Here is a 17,513-nt window from a genome sequence, read left to right as displayed (position 1 = left end):
CTCGTTTTGATGCCCTCTTTACCCTGAGCTTTTTTCTGAACAAGTGTGCTCTGCTTAAGCTCACGGTAAAAATGCCAATTTGCATTGTCTTCTATGACAATTGATCCTAAGAGTAGTGTGCCCTTGTTCATCTCTTGCTCTCCTGCCTGTTTTTCCTCTGGAGACAAGCACTCAGCTGAGGAGAAATTCATTCCTCAGCTGCCATTCTGAAGGTCAGGTTCTGTTTTCAGGTCTCCTCCAGGGTATCTTCTGACCATTTAGAATAAAGGTTGTAAAGTAGATCTGAGTGCCTTTGAGGATGATGATGTTTCCTGTATTTCCCCATCACTGTCTCAATATTGGCTGTGCTCTGTAGTTTTCCTTCAGCTGCCCTCTACTTGGAAACCACCTTGAATTGTCCAGAGATCCCAAGAGTTATACATCAGTGCAGATGGACTGGAGGAGGATGGGCACTGCCATTTCAGTCACTTAGACATTTTTTACCATTAATCTCTCTGCAGTGCTGGCAGCCCATGGAAAAACTGTTGCCTCTTATTACTGTCAGCTGGGGAAGCAGCTTTACTGCATTATGTAAAGGTGTCCTACATCCCAGGGGGTAAAGAAAATCCTTTGTTTTGTTTTATTCATCTGACACCACAAGGCAACCTGGATTGAAATTGATGGAATCAGACTTACAGCATCATAGCTGCTGAGCATCTAGATAGAAGGAATATTGGCTGACATGGAACCTGGCACAAACCTTCCTTTCAGTTTTATGTTCTTGCTGGAAGAGAACAGAGCCAGCATGGTTCTCTGAGTCAGATTGTTACAGTGATCATGGAGAAAATGGAGAGGAAGGCAAGAAAAGGAAAAAAAAAATCCATAGATAAATTAAAAGTAAGTAGAAAGATTGCCAAAAGAGTCCTTCTCTGGTGGCAGCAGTGTATTTTAAAAAGCATTAGAGAAGATGCCAGAGAAAGGCCTGTTTAATGTGCAGGTGTCTGTGTGCATGTTTGTCAGGTCTTAGAAGTAAGTTCTTCTGGTTGCATTGTAGTGAACATGTTTGTGTGTAATTCCTGAGCTGATTCTAAATCAAGAATAAATCTGCTCAATGGTGCGAAGCAGGGAATTAGACTGGGTACACAGAAATAAAAATTCTTTCTTGGTGTCTCCTTGAGGTCACAAAAAGGCTGTCCTAGTGACCACCTCCTAAAGTGAGGGAAGAGCTAAATCACTGACCACTGTGTCTGAGTGCCCTTCCTAGTTCCTGTGTCTGCCCGGGCTCTGTTGGAATGGTCCATAGCAAGAGTCCTGCCTGTGACAATCCATGACTGAGGTGATAACAGACTGTGAGGAGGTGTGTCTATAGCTATGGTATGTGTGCCTGTCACTCTGGAACTTACTTTTTTCCTAGCAGTATGTATGTTAGCTGAGAAGTATGATGAATGAAGGTGGTGATGGCGAGTGAAAAATGTCTTAAGAGTTATGTGCTCAAGTGTCTTGTATGGATCTTTCTGAAGCTGTAGAGCAGCATTAGTATCTGCACACAATGCTTTCAGGGTGGTGAGGATTCTACAGTTCCTGTGGGGGAGCTGATGGAGTGCTTTCCTCTCTGACCACTGTTAGTCATGCACTTGCTTGCCTGTGTCTTTCTCTGCAATGGCTGTGTGAGCAGCAGGGCTGAACAGCTTCCTGTGTGTGTCAGGGCTGTGTAGGTGCAGTTGGTCTGTCTCTTCTGAGAGTACACAAGTATGTGTGTGCAGTCTTTTTTTAAGATAAAGCTGTCCAAGACTGACAGAATAACTTTGCTTTCTCAGAAAAGGATTCTGAGTACCAGCCCATGACTAGAATCATAAAAAGAATAAAAAATATATCAGGATCTCAGAATACTTTTATTGCTCAATATATAAAGTGCTCTTTAATCATTTATGGCCAGCGTTTCACAGGGACTATATAACAGAATAATTTTGGGACAGCAGCAAAGCAAAGTACAACTGCAACTATAAGCCCTAGCCTCTGGTAGTAAAGGCAGAACTATGTTATTTTGCCATCCCTATCTATTCATGCAATGTCACTGTGAGACAGGAGTACCCTTGTCTTTTCAGGGTGCCTTTCTACTACAACAAAGAAATCCTGAATACTTAGTTGGGTGGGATCAAACAATCCAGCTGGGAAATTGAAAAGGTTATCTTTTCTCTGCTTATATCAACAATGAATTAGTTAACTATTTAATTGAAAGACTATTGCCCTTTATAGCAAGCCATGTCAAAGTCTTTATGATCTTCAAATGAAATTCAGGAAGGTGCTATTTGAATGACTAAGTACATCACTGTGCTGTACCAAAGCACTGTACACAAGTAGTTTCACAGCATGTGATTTAAAGTGCAGTAAGGTCTTGTTCACTGGTAGCTGTAGCATCCAAATCCAGCCACATAATTAAATGGGTTGAGCTGGAAAAAGCTCCGAATCGGCTGTAACTGTTTGCCAGTTACTGTGTAACTGTTTGCCATGCCATGTAATTTAATCTCTGTGAATAAAAACTCTTTAATGAATGATTCTGTCTTCCAATTCCACATCATAAGCAGAGGTGAGGTGGATGACTGAACAGACTTGCTGGAAACCAAAAAGTTTTACACTTTCCCCCTCCTCCTGATTTCACTTCCCTTTTTATTGCGGCACTCAGGTTGCAGAATGACAGCCTAACAAATTCATTCGCAAGCTGCAGCAGCTATTGGGCTATTGATTTTCAGTGTGCTGAGAAGATGGGAACATTCTGCAGTGTGAGTTGTGGTTTGAGGTTGACTCTTTTTTTCTCCTCACTAAGATACTTTTAGGCTCGGTTCCAATGTGAATCTGTTAGCGTCATGTCTTTGCAAAATCCTCCTGCAGGTCTTGGATTTAAACTGTTGGGTGAAACACCAGGAAAAAGTAAAAGGATGAAGACCTCATTGCCAGCTCTGTAACTAGCATTCTGTACAGCCTTGTTTGAGTCACCAGTGCTTTGGTTTCCTCAAAATACAAAACTGTAACAAAAATACCTCTGTGCCCCGAGTTATCTTGTTGAAACACTGGTAATTATGAAACACATTGAGATCCTTAGATGAAATGTCTGAAGAAGGCTGGATGAGAATAGAAACATTGAAATACAAGTTTATGTGTGTGCTGCTGTTTTCTTCACAAGGCCAAAATTGCTGCTGTTTCCTGCTGCTGCTGTGCAAGACAAAAATAATTGCCTGTACATGTTTCATCTTTCAGGGGAAGAATGCCTACACAGTTGAGAGGTTGTCACTTTACAGATAATGCTGCTGACATCTTGCCATGTTCCCATGATGATTCTGAAATACAGTATTTCTTTCCCATTTGTCATCTTTGCACATGTGATGGCTTTATCTCTTCCCCAGCACCCCAGCTTGCCTTTGATGTACATTAGCAATTCTGGCCCTGACACTGACCACACTGACAGAGCCATCAGAGCCCTGGTGGCTCTGACAGAGAAAAAAGGACATGCACAGAACCTGCATGGACTTGATCTATTTTTCAGCCATGTCAATTTTTCCTAGGTAGCAGGGATAAAGGGAATGTTCTTGGCTAACAAGAAGATTGACAACCAAGTGAAAACTTTCATCACCTACAATAAAGGGAGAGACTGGAGTTTGCTGCAGGCTCCACACACGGATCTGAGGGGAAATCCCATTCACTGTCTTCTAGTAAGTACCTGAGGGGGGAATTTGGGGGGTGGTAATACCCCAGAACAACGTTTTTCTACCAGGTAACACAACAAATAGAGGGCAGCTCTCCTCTTCATGCAGTGTATCTCACGGAGTGCAGTGCTTCAGGCTTGGACTGCCAGGAGTTATTGCATTGTAATTTAGGTTGATTTAATTTGATTTCTGGAACAAATTGTCGATCAGGTGCGTTGTGCAGAAGTGCTGTGTCCCCTGGAAGAGCAGGGGAAGCTGGATGCCATGCCTGGCAGTCGGTTCTCTGGACACTAGGTGGGAGGCGAGAGCTGCTGTAGCTCAGAGCTCAGAGGCGCAGTAACTGGAAACTGAAAGGAAAAGAGAGCTGGGATTGCTTTCAGGCTGCTCTGTTGGCATTAATAATTATAAACATTCATCATTTTCTCTTTGAGCTCATAAGTGAGAATCGACACATTCATCCAAATACATGTACAGCTTTGTGTTGGTGTAAATTGTATCCATCTCTGCACTTACTGATACAGATCCACATATAGCTGTGTCCTTAATCATCATTATATGCAAGCACTTTCCAAGAGGGAGAGTGAAATATAAGTAATGTGAATAGAATTGGAGACCTCTATGAAGTTAGAGAGCTTAAATGATCTTGACATATTTTTCAGCTGATACAATCTATTCACAGTAGTGGGATAATACTCAGAACCCCTGTATTTGGGATTCTCAATAGCTTTCATATTATACTAATTCTAATATGGTTCCAGGCAGAATCAGGGACACTATTTAGGTTGCTCTTACTGTTCCTGTCCTGTATTTGCATGTTGTTTTCCATCTGAAAAAAAGAAAAAAAGGTTTCTCATTTTGAGGCATTAGAATCTGAATCAGCATTATATTTTGTAGCTGAATGCTACACTAATCTCTTAACTGAATGTCATGCAATATTGAAAGAGCAAAAAATAAATATTTGAAGCTGCTCAAATTGATTTTTTGATTGAGCCAAAATGCAAGTCCTTCATTTTCTGTCCAGTTTGGAAAAAAATAAATAGGAAAGACTGGGGGTAAGACAGAAGGGTTATGTCAGAGCATGACTAAATTTGTTTGGGTTTGTTTTCTTCTTTCAAATTTTTAAAAATTGTAGCTAAGTGAATATTAGATATTTCTATGTGAAATATTTTGGTGAAAACCAAAAAAGAGGCATGCAAAAAACTTGGCAGGCATAAGGCAATTCAGTTCTTTGGAAGGGACTATGTAAAGAAGCCTTTGTGTTTCAAATAGATTGTGTAATCTAATTTTAACTCAAGTGAACATATTCAGTAAAAACTGACATTTTGACCTTCTCAAATTATAACCAATTTAATCAGAAACTCAATATTTTTATTATATAATATTATAGTATAATATTCTAGGGGACTGGCAAGGCAGAAGAACAAAAAAAAATGCACATAGGCAAGTAAAATAATAAAAGTAGACTTTTTTTTTTTTTCCCCATAAATTTGAAGTTAGAGTTCTGAAATCGCTTTCCTGGTATTTTTGTGCACTGATCATGCAAAGTCTGACTTGCCAGTCTGGTTACAAGTGAGCCAGTGCTGCTGATCTGTGTGGCCCTTATGGAACAGTTCTTTGCAGGAATTGGGTAGTTTATATACAAGGTATATTTTATATACAAGGTATATTTTATATACCTGCCACTGTCATTGCCCACTATGTAATGGAAGGGGTCATATATCAGTGTGTGAAAGAGAAATGGACAGGTCTTATGGGGGAGAGAGCTATGGCTCCCTTTAAGCCTTCCCATCCATAGTGTATCTGCTACTATATCCATGGGCGGAAAATACAATAAACTTCATTTAAAATTAGACCAGATATGCCTGAACAAGCTGGGTTCCCTTGGGGGTGATAAATTTGAACAAGCCAGACAAAGGGTCAAGAGGAGGAGCAGAAAGTGTGGGCACTTGTAGGCAAACAGTGAGAACTGACCTGGAGAAGCTCATGGTTCTCTGGGGATTGCATTTCCATCCTGGGAGCTCCCCTGTGCATAAACCACTATTTAAACATTAGCTTGTTTTTATTTTGCTCTCTATGCACCCATGTACTTGCTCTGAGAATTACTTCCACCTGGGCAAGCTCAGTGGATGTTTGTAATGCTGTTCACATTTCTTAAGTGCTCTGTGGCTTGAGCTGGGGTGTAGGAATTGTTCTGTGATTTCAGGGTGCTAAGGGACAAATCCTCAATGGACTTTAACTTTGTATCTCAGTCTTTGTCCTTTCAGGAGAATGGAAAGTATTTTATCAGCACTGCCCTGTGAGTATTTAGCAGTGTTGATTTTTCCCCTTCCCCTAACATTGGGTAAAACAGGCAAGAGGCCTCTTTCATTGCTTAAGCACTCCCCCATGTTTAGGCTTTCAGCAGCTTTTGGAATGGCAGAGGGGCAGGAAACCTCAGCTCAGCATGCAGAGTCTCAGGTGGTCAACTTGCAAATTTGAAAGAAAGCAAATAGCTGAAATCTGAGCTAAATTTACTCATTAGGTTTTACAGGAACAGAGAGTCTGCCTCCATATAAAGGGAGGGGTAGAAGTACAGAAAATATACCAAACCACAAAATGAAACAGCAATTCTGCAAGAGAGACAAGCCATTTAAAATTCCCATCTGAGGTTCACGCTTAGTGGTGGGGAGGATGAAAACAGAATATGGAATGAAAAAATTATAGAAATTATAGAGAATAAACCACAGAAGTTGGGAGTGGTAGGAAAGTTTTTGAAGCACAAGCACTCTAAGTTTACATTCCTGGAAGTAAGTCAGGCATCCATAAGGGTTTTCTGCTGAGGAAAAATGCGGAGAAAAGGAATTTTTCCCAACTCTGAGGCAATTCTGTTCCTTGTCAGTGTGACATAGCTTAGCATTTAAAACACTTCACAAACTCCACTCACCTCTTCAGCCACCCCTGCATCACTAGTTTTACCTCCTTATGTCAATTGCTCCTTTTCCTTCTAGACATAACTGTTCCTGACATGATCCTGCTTTTCCTTATGGCACAGATAAGTGAATTCTTCATAGTCCATTGTACATGTAGTTTAGCTCCCATCCTTGCTGCACAGCAGATACTAATGCTTTCCCACTGCTGCTTTGCAGCATAATTGTCTCCAGCAGTAGCTCAGGACTCAGCAATGACGTATGTTCCAGCTCATTGGCAAAATGGGATCTGCCATTTCCCAGAGTGACGGCACTGTCCCCAGCCTGCGAGTGCAGTGCTGTGTGCTCTGTGTATTGCATCTTTAAACCTAAACTAAGTGAGAATTAAAACTGAAGTAAGTACATAGCAGCTAAGTTTTTGGCTAAGGAGGTTAGGAAGGAATCTGGTTGAAGCACAGGGTGAGCCAGACAAAACCATCCCTCTACTGACAGGACACTCGAGGTGGTTTTTCAAAGGGACTCAGAATTTCTTTGCATTCTTTGTGAGACAGCACTAAATAATGAGGGAGGAAAGCAATGAAATTCCATCTAATCCCAGGGTTTTGTTTTTCTTGTTTTTACCACTTGTATTCTAAGATGAATATACTTAATCTTCAGGAAATAGCTGCCAAGGTATTTTATTCCAGAGGTGCTGGTTTAGTTCCATACTTACCATGCCTTGTGAAGTGGTTAACTGAGGAGTAGTTCTGTCTGGCAAGAGATGATCCTCTGCCTGGGAGAGTTAATCGATTAGCTTTCAAGGATGGATTTGTGGTTCAAACACAGGGCTGAATCTCAGGAGAATCTTGATTCAATTTTTGGATCTATCTCCAATTTCCTGTGTGACCTTGGGCAAGTCATATATTTTATCTGTGCCTAGCTTCCCCAGACATCTGTTTATTCCCTCCCACATTTTGTTTGTCTTTTCTATAGGAATTTATAAGGATTTCAGGACAAAGACCCTCTTCTCATAAAGGGGGACCTTTATGCCATCTGCTACAGAGTATTTTAAGCATCTAAGTGAGGTGTTTAGAATATCCCTCTTGGAAGTGTTTATCTCTTTTCATTGTTCCTTGCTATTGCAGGTGAGCAAATACTGTGACTACCCCTAGGTTTGTGAATGGTGGCCAGCATAATCTTTGTGTTATATATAATACTTTCTCCCGTTTCTGATGAGGGCCAGCCACTAATATCTGGTTTGTATTGTGTCCTGCCATTGGAGACAGTTCAGGTAGACTTTGCAGAACAGCCAAAAGTGGGTTTGTGGATATTGATGAGAAATTTTACTAAGGACAGATGAGCTTCCTGAAGGGGGAGCGTAAGTGTGCTGGCTTGGAAATATTAGGAAGCAAGTAATGAACTCCAGCATGATTGTAAAAACTGTGGCAGTGAGCAGAGCAATGGGCTTTATCACCTGTGCTTTGTCTTCTATCTAGAGTTTAAATGCCCCATGATGTCGTTGCCTGTCCCTTGGTGGCCATGCAGCAGTAGCCACAGATGGGAACAAGGCAATGACAAGGAAACCCAAACCTGTGATTCTGGTGATAATAATGATTTTAGTATCCTGTTGGTTAAAACAAAAAAGACAGAAAAAAATTGATGAAAATTCTGAAAACCAGTGAGATGCCTGTATGTGATTTAACCTATGAGAGATGGGGGAGGAACACAAAAGGACCAGCAGAACACAAAACAGCTGGAAAAATATCTGTTGATGAATATATAAGGACAGGGATGGAGAAGGTGTACAGGGGAATGAGGAAGAGAATGCTAACACAGTCAGGATGTGGGGTGGCCATGGGCAGTAACTTCAGGTGTTTGGCTAAGAGTGGAAAGGTTGGTTTTCACACCATACCCAGTTGTCACTAGAGACTCTAAGCATTACTGCACTCCAACCAGTAAGAAGTCATTCCATTAAAAAGACCATCTGTCTGCTTAGACAGATGGCCTGGCTTTTAATATTGGAGAGATATATTCCATTTCTATATGCTATATCTCTGAAATGAGACAAATTTGAAAGGAAACCTCTGGTAGCACAAAGATTGAATCTTAACAAGGTCTCATCTGAGCTGGGAATTGGCTGAGTTGCCGTTAGGTTCTGTCTTCAAAATGTTGAAGCAGACTTTGAGTATGTTAGTTTTAAAAATATGTTTTCTATTTAGTTTCCCCACAACCTCTCAAAATGTAAAAGGAAAGAGTTCATGCTCTTGCAGTGCTTTTCCACTTCCTGCATTCCTGTCAGCTCAATTTGTTTTCCACTCCCTCCCGGTGCCCCGGGCTGCTCCAGCGGCTGCCCTCGCAAGGCTGTCACTTGGAGTTAGGCTGCTCAGTACATTCCACTTGGCAGCTTGTGCTCCCTGCCCACGTCCCCTTTTCCTGTCTCACATAAGTGAGAGCTCCCATCTCTCCTCAGCACCCTCATTTGCCTTTGCCAGAAGAACCCTCCACAGGGGAATTGTCATTTCAATCATATTCACCTGCTTTGAGGTGGGATGGATAAGTGGTCTTCCTCCAGTGACCTTTGGGACTGGGTCTCCTGCAGAGGAGGCCTGCCAGGCTCTTGTGGCTGCAGATCTAGCCTTTTGGCAGTTGGTGTTATTCAGGAAAACCTGTCTCCTTTGAGCCTGAAGGTCCTTCTGCACAGCCCCTCTTTTCTCTTACAGAGCTGGGCAAGCTGAAGCATGGGCTTTGCTCAGTTCTGCTTCTGTGTGATGTCCACCTTGATTGGGTCAGTTTGCTTTAGGTTTTCTTGCCAGTATTTTTCCCCTGCTCCTCCCTTAGCATGAAGGGCCCTTCATGAGGTTTGAAAGAGAAAAAATTCTGGAAATAAAACCTGAGTGAAGGAAATAGTATTCAGAAATTTTCAGAAAATATCACATTACAGATTTGGAGGGAATTGTAATGGCAGCTTTGAAAATCTGCTTGTCTTACCTTCTAGTTCAGCTGATTTATTCTGTACCACTCGTGTCTTACCTGAGTACCCAGCATACAAAATTAATAGCAAATGGTAAGGTTTCCATGGATGTATTTGTATTGAAAACTTAAAGGTCACATCCAGATGGGCAATGAAGCTTTGCTTTAAACTTGAAATTAACATTTTCCAGTCTTGGTACTACTTGATATTTTCAGAACAGTAATATGTCAAAAAGAGTTAAGAAATGGTAGGAGTTCGTTTTTTGGCGAATTCAGCACCACACCAGTAGGGTTAAATTGCTTCTTTTTCCAGAGATAGCTTGGGTAGTGCTGCTCAGAGTCATTTCATATCTGTGCCAATCTGCGTGATTGCTTCTCACAGAGTAGGAGCCAGGACCTCAGGTAGTCCTTACCATCCTCTGCCTGTGCAAGCCTCAAAGATGTGGTCCTTGGAAAAGGTTTCAGCCTGGTGCATCAGTTTCCCACTGGGAATGGGTTGTGTCAGAGAATGATGGCAAAGCGGCTGTGCCCATCTAAGTGTTACTGAACACAGTGATTAGGAGGAGATACAGAAAGACACTGTAGAAATGGGAGCATACATTGTTGTTTCTGCTTTTTACTTTTATTTCCCCTTTCTCCATAGCCCTATTGCTCCCTTCATCTTCACCTGAAGGTGTCAGACAACCCCTATACCTCAGGAAACATCGCCAGCCGAGACACTGCCCCCAGTATTATTGTAGCTTCAGGTATGAAACATTTAAAAATTGCCTTGTTTGATGTGTAAACCTGGACAAATTCTGGAGGTTGTGGAGGGTGTTGGGTGGCTCTGGGGTGTCACACACCAGTACTGGGAAAGGAGGCAGGCTGTCAAATGAAAATCCTTATGGACCTTCATCTTGTCAATGCTTTTTATGGAAACTGGCCTTCAAGAGAGAGGAGATCAAGTCTAGCCCTCTGCTCCTGTGAGCATAGGATCAAATCAGGGCATTTCCTTTGCATGTAGAGATGTGTAGAGTTGTATATATTTGGTCTTTATATATTTTTTTTCAAACTGAAATGCCTTCCCTCTTCCCCCTTCCCTTTCATTTTCCTCCCAAACCCAGAAATTCTAAAACTGCAAAGTACATAAATACATTTACTCCCCTGATTTGCTTATCCTGCTGTTTCTGAGAGGGTTCCTTCACTAACCAGTGCTCATCTTACAGGTAATATAGGCACTGAGCTATCAGACAATGACATCAGCATGTTTGTTACTTCTGATGCTGGGAACACTTGGAGGCAGGTAAATGACACAGAATCACTGGTTTAAATATGAATCAGGAAATGTCATAAAAATAGATTCAATCTGTCACTTGCTTTTTATTTCATTTGGTTCAGGGTAGCTTTTTGCAAACCTTTTATCAAAGAGTAAACTTTCCTTCTCAAAGGTACGCAGATGTTCAAAGAGAAAGATGAATATTCTACTCAGAGTTTGACTTCAGTTTAACCTCATAGCAAAGAGAACAGAATAAATTAGGAATAATAAGGGGAGAGAAGGTGTTACCTTTTACTGTTGTAAATCCCTTGTGCCGACCAAACTATTTTTCTTTTTGTCCATATACTTACCCAAAAATCAGCAGTTCCACTGGTTTAATTTTTCTCACTTCAGCTGAGACTCACTTCACCTAAGCTGAGTTGTCCAAAGTTTGTTGTCCATATAAATGGATTATTTTGCAGAAAAAATCAAAACGCAGAAAAAGTCAAAATTCAGAAAAAGACAAAATTCAGTTTGCCTTGTTCCAAAGCTGTGGAAAGAGACTGGATGATGAAATTATATCTAGTTCCTAATATTTAGTGGAGTCTCACCTGTTAAGAAATACCCTCTAATGTGTTTACCTTCAGATCAGGAAATTCTGTTATTCCTATTTTTGAATGGGATATCAAGTCTTGGAGAGAAAGAGTAACTTTCTCAGACTAACCAATGCTGCTGTATAGACTTTAGAGCAGATGTTTGCAGGAAGTTATTACAAAAAAGACACAGGGAGAGAAAATATTTTCCAATATTTGATAATCCAAGAATCTAATTATTTTACAGTGTTTGACCAGCCTCATTTTTCTGTCTAAATCAATTATTTGAGATGGGGCCAGACATGTGCAAACACATAAAATTCTTCTTTAAACAAAAATTTGCCATTGAAAGGAGGGAAATTGTTGATCCTTGCAAAAAAATCTTATTTCTAACTTTCTGTCAAGCAAAGAAAGAATGAATTTTCCATGGACCTGGACAAACTGTGGGAAAAAATGCCCAAACAATAAAACACTTTTTTTTTTTTTTTTTTTCAGATCTTTGAGGAGGAGCACAGTGTTCTGTACCTGGATCAAGGTGGAGTACTTGTTGCCATGAAACACACATCTCTGCCTATCAGACACCTCTGGTAATGACTCCATTCATGCTAAATGGCTGCTGTCCCTCATTCCAGATGCCAGGAAGTAGGCACTTAGTAGGCATCCAGTATTCTGCAGCTCTCATCTAGAAAGTATTAATTAAGATACTGGCAAACTTTAGGTCAGATAAGCTAAGAAATCCTAGAAATTACAGTTTACATAATTTTGGCTTGGCCAGATCTGAGATATCATCAGTGTAATTCCACAACACTCCTGATTTACCACAGCTTGGCTTTTTGGATATATATATATATATGGTTTATGCTTTTGTCTCTCATTAAGTTACCAGAGTAGTCCTAATTTTCAAAATTATTGATGAACTTGTCTTCTGTGTGGCAGGCAGCACTTATGCACCAGAATTTTGTTGAATAGATTCAGGGTTACGTAACTGATAATGCAAAAGTGCAGTTAGCACTCCTGAGTGAGGAGGCAGAGTATAGCTTTGTGCTGTTCTGTATTATTTACTTCCAGCACAGTTAGTGTCATATCAGAATCTGAAACACCCAGACCCAAGTCTTAAGAAATGATGAGTGGTTCCAGGCTTTCACTTACACTCCCCACAGGGGGAACTGCTGGTCTGAAGAAACTCTCCTCTTCCAGGAAACTAACCTCAAAATGTTTTATATTGGGGACTCAAAAACCAGGTGTTCAAAATCACTTTTTAATTTTTTTAAAAAGTCTTATGCTTAGGCTACATTTTGCACTTTGAGCATCAATCTTTAATATAAATTCTAGTTTCTACCACTTAAATATTGGCTATGGATTAGTGGTATGATGCCAGGCAAGCTTGATCAATGCTTTGATTCATGATGCTTCCCCAAAAAACAGTTATTTAAAGGACCAAAAATCAGAATCCAATAAGAGAAGCTGTTTTCCACTTCTCCATAGCAGCTGTAGTGGACTAGAGAATCCCCTTGAGTAAAATTGGAGGGTAAGGAAAGAAGACACTAATTCTGCTTTCTCCTCTAGGTTGAGTTTTGATGAAGGGAGATCTTGGAGCAAGTACAGTTTCACATCCCTCCCATTGTTTGTAGATGGAGTTTTAGGGGAGCCTGGAGAGGAAACCCTCATCATGACGTAAGTGAGCGTGCCATAATGATGCTGTGGAGGTGAGCCACACGTTGTATTTTGGAACAGTGGCATTTCTAGTTGGGGACCAAACCAAGTATGATCTGCAGCAAAGAGTGTGCAGTCTTCTGTTGCTAAATCATCAGTTCATTTGTGATACAACTGAGGGATTAGCAACATGGCCCCTTGCAAGCTGCAAACACATTGTCACTTAGTTTATCAGCATGAAACCTGACTCCTCAAATTGAATGTGATATAAACCAGAGTTACTGTTGACAGATTAATATTTGAAAGAAAAATGGTGAGGTATTTTTTATAACTGTGTTTTTGCTGCTACATTCTTTTTATTTTACTGAGACACAGATAAGTGAAGACGTTATTTTGTAAAAATGAATGACAAAATGTTGCCTCAAGGCTGACTCATGAAAAATTATTTTTAGTTTCAATGTGGTATGCTGAGTTCTGTATGATGCATAAATCTGGACTTAGTATTCCAGAAACTGTGATATTTTATCTGAAATCAGATTGTAAAAATGAGAAGTATTTCTGACTGACCTGTAATAAGCAGAATATGTGGCTTGGAAACTAACCTGAGCTAATAAAGATGTATGAAGAATGTTCCTTCAAGTTCTGATTTTAATTTGCATGGAAGGGACTCCCAAAGCTTAAAACTCAGATAAAACTCTTGAAGGTATTACTGTCTCCAGCCACACATCAAGTCTTCTCTTGACTTCAAGTTGGGTAATTTTAAATATTGTCATAAGCAGAAGGGTCTTAGTGAACAGAATGAATGCTCCGTGCAATTTTGCAGTTTCTAATAGGGTTATAGATATCCAGCAGGCTAAATTTCACTTTGTCAGTCCAGTGAAAATGAGTAGGACTCTGACTATTAAAGCAATTGATCTCTGTTGGAAACTGTGGTGACTGTACCTCTGTAACTACCAGACTTCCTTTTACTGTGTTCTTCCTGCTGCCTTCTGCAGTGTGTTTGGACACTTCAGCCACCGCTCAGAGTGGCAGCTGGTGAAAGTAGACTACAAGTCCATCTTTGATCGGAGATGTGAGGAAGAGGACTACAGGCCTTGGCAGCTCCACAGCCAGGTGAGAAGTGAGGATGCTGGGATGTGACCTGAAGTAGCTAATGGTCCTACAGTTCAGGATCAGCACAATCCCCTATCTCCTCCTAACATTTTGGTGTCAGCTCCCCCCTTCCTGGGTGGGTCTGTTCTGTAGCACTGGTGTGTTGGCGTCACATTGAGACTCTCTGATCCCTGAAGGATGAGCAGCTGCATTTTGGGTGTCATCCTGCACACAGACAATTACCTCAGACTTATGCAGACTTGAAACAATACAACAACAGCAGAAGAACTGCCACTGAGGCCTGAACTTCTTCACTCTTACACATCCCATCTGATTTCCCCATACTTACCTCTTTTATCTCCTTCACCATTCTCTGCCCTCAGAGCCAGTGTCTTAAGACCATTCTAGTTGTTTCTCCATTTCTGGCCCTCTTAGCCTCATTTCTTGCTCACTTGGTTTCATTCCTGCTCTGTGTCTCTTTGCTGTGGGAGTTGGACACTTCAATCCCCAATTCACTGGCCCCCATGCCCTGCCCTGTGCACCCTGGATGCAGCTGCTGCATCACTCTCTGAACCATGGAATTCATGCCCAGCAGGGTGAGCTGCTCTGCACAGTGCCTGCACCTGCCTCGGGGCACCTTCCCAGCTCTGCCAAGACACAACAGCCCATGTTTCATCAGGTTAGAATAAAATATGGCCCAAATTCTGTGGTTATATAAACACCACAGGCTCCACTGAAGTCTAGAGCAAAGCACACATTTATATCATCAAAGAGTGTCTTTCTGTATATATCTTGCTGGGCAAGAATTTAATAATGAATATGAAATGAAGGTAGCTTGACTAAGACTAGCTGCATACACAAAGCACAACTCTACACTAAAAATACTAGTTATTACTTAGATCTTTAGATGCTGAAAATCAGTACAGCTTCCTTGAAATTCAAGGAAGGACAGCATTTTAGACCTATTCAGGCCCTTCTGTTTCATGCCATCAAATCATCAAATCAAAGCCGTGAAAAAATTTTCCACAACAATTTTAACAGCATAAAAGGTAATAAGTGAGACTCCACTGTATTTTGTTCTTTGCTTTCTTGTGCTTGCATAAGCAAACATACCAGGGATTTTGCAGTATTTCTTTGAGAATATTGGCTTTGGAGCTTACAAAACTATTTTTAGGAAGGCTTCTGTGTACTCTTGCCTTTTGAATTCCTTTCCACTGAGATTGCAAGGCTGAGCCTTGTTCCCTAGATAAAAATGTTAAGTAGGGTGCTAAAGATGGGAAGTTTTAGCATGTACATAACAAGTCAAACCCTCTAAAACCAAACTCATCCATGGGAAGTATTTACATAGACACACATTACAAGTTTCTACTGAATGAAAATATTCCCAGAGCGGTCAGACCAAAAAAATAAACCTGCTGTGTGCCTCAGATTGCAGAGGAATCAGACCGTGTTTTCAGTTGCTGTGAAATGGGCCTGTACAAATGTTTATAGGCTTTGGAAACAAATTTGGAACTGAGTAAGATATATAAGTAATCTCAGATAATTTCTTAGTGTGTATTGGAGAAGTTGATTTAGTTTCAGTGAGAGCTCCAGTAGCTTTAATTAACTCTGGTGTGCTGAGATGGCATTTGGCTCCCCATCCTCTTCTCTTGAGTAACACCTCCCATTGCACAGGCTTGGAAACACCAGGTGACACAAATAGCCTGGTGGGTGTCAAAGAAGTGTTTCTGGTTTTGTTTCCAGGGAGAAGCCTGCATCATGGGAGCAAAAAGGATCTACAGGAAGCGCAAGTCAGAGAAGAAATGCATGCAAGGGAAATATGCTGGGGCGATGACCTCGGAGCCTTGCGTGTGCACAGAGGCAGACTTTGACTGGTGAGCAATGGGCAGAAGGACTGGGTGCTCTCACACAGCACCACGGGGCTCCTTAGAGAGGCTGCAGGCTTGCAGAGAGCAGAAATTAATAAATGTGTAGGTATTGAAATGGGCTGCTCCCTGATCGTGCAGGTGTGTTAAAAGAAGGAAAGGTGGAATAGATAAATCTGTAATCTCCTGAGGCTCCCACAAAATCAGTGCTGAGCAGACCATTGTCCAGCTCTGTACACCAGTACACCATTGTCCATGTGTCACAGCTCTGTACACCAGTAAGATAACAGGTCAGTTTAGCACAGCTAACCTTAGCAGTGAACAAGGGTGGCTGAGAGTAGTCTGAAGACATATAACAGCATGGTGTAAAAAATGAAATAAATTTTTAACACGTACACCCATATGTATATATGAGTAAAAGTAAATGTATGCATATAAAAAGTATGCCTTCAGCTTCTAGAATCAGGTACCTAGGAAATGAATTCCTGGGTAATTTGTTGCATCTGGACCATCATGTTTGACAGTATCCAGCAGACATTGCCTTCATGATTTGAGTTAATCTCCTTCTGAAGCCTTTTCTTCTCTGATGTTTGCTATGGGAAATAGAGTCCATTGGTGAGTTATGCATGGCATGATAAAATCTTCAGCTGCTGGTTTCATTTCAGTATTACTGCTGACTCACAGCAATTTGCACAAAAAAGGCAGGGAACCACATTATTGAAATCTCTTTCTTACCTTTTTTCTCCAAGTCTGCCAGTTCCTTAGATTCTTGGATGAGAGAAATGTTGGCTGCTTGGCAGTGCTGATAAACTCCCTTTGTGCCTCACCCACCCAGATCTATGTCATGTTACTAATTAAACCCAGAATCTGCTATGTGAATCCTGAAAATATTTTATCCCATCAATATTTTATATGGAAGTTTATAGCGTTACCCTTCTCACGCCTACATAAACATAGAATATTTCTTCTATATAAAATCACAGAATCACAGGAGGCTTTTATATTGTGTCCAAAAAAAGTCCATTGTCTTGCTCCAAACAATAAAAATTATGAACATATTTTGGCACAGATTCTGTCAATATGGGTACTTTTTCCCTCATATTCCATTTAGTTATTTTCTAGGGAGAAAATCTGTGTGTAGTTCATCATTTAGGTGTCCAAAGCTCCTAGATTTCAATCATTTAGTATTTCTCTAGTAATGTAAAAAGGATAAGAGCCAAACCAAAAACCCCAAACCATCATTAAAAGAAGGAAATTCCCTGAAGATTTTGACTCTTTTATGGGGTATGCAGTACAATGCTGAGACAACCTCATGGCCTTATAAAATAGTTGATGCAACTGATTCACAGTCAGTCCCTTAGTGTTTAAATCCCTGGCACTTGTAAGGGACACACATACCTGAAACTTCTGATAAAAATGTGCTTTCCTTCCAGCCCTTCTCTCTGAGAATGAATATATTTATTTCATTAAAACTGACTTTGTGGCTTGCCACTATAAAACTTTGCTGCTAGGTACAGAACAAAAGTACCACAGTGACATTT

General features: G+C 40.8%; 1 protein-coding gene across 1 annotated transcript in view; it reads left to right on the top strand.

The window, feature by feature from the left end:
- LOC121341910 (VPS10 domain-containing receptor SorCS1-like) overlaps nucleotides 1–17,513 on the top strand; it is a 256,711-nt gene that overhangs the window by 196,777 nt on the left and 42,421 nt on the right. The window contains exons 10-16 of the mRNA XM_041415866.1: nucleotides 3,540–3,686; nucleotides 10,179–10,281; nucleotides 10,741–10,817; nucleotides 11,858–11,949; nucleotides 12,929–13,036; nucleotides 14,011–14,128; nucleotides 15,851–15,981. Coding sequence (XP_041271800.1) covers nucleotides 3,540–3,686; nucleotides 10,179–10,281; nucleotides 10,741–10,817; nucleotides 11,858–11,949; nucleotides 12,929–13,036; nucleotides 14,011–14,128; nucleotides 15,851–15,981 — 776 coding nt within the window. The remainder of the gene's footprint in view (nucleotides 1–3,539; nucleotides 3,687–10,178; nucleotides 10,282–10,740; nucleotides 10,818–11,857; nucleotides 11,950–12,928; nucleotides 13,037–14,010; nucleotides 14,129–15,850; nucleotides 15,982–17,513) is intronic.

Source organism: Onychostruthus taczanowskii, unplaced genomic scaffold (assembly GCF_017590055.1).
Source record: "Onychostruthus taczanowskii isolate IOZ18803 unplaced genomic scaffold, ASM1759005v1 scaffold5, whole genome shotgun sequence".
Lineage (NCBI taxonomy): Eukaryota > Metazoa > Chordata > Aves > Passeriformes > Passeridae > Onychostruthus > Onychostruthus taczanowskii.
Note: the sequence above shows the minus strand (reverse complement) of the source record. Positions and strands in the feature narration are given on the sequence as shown.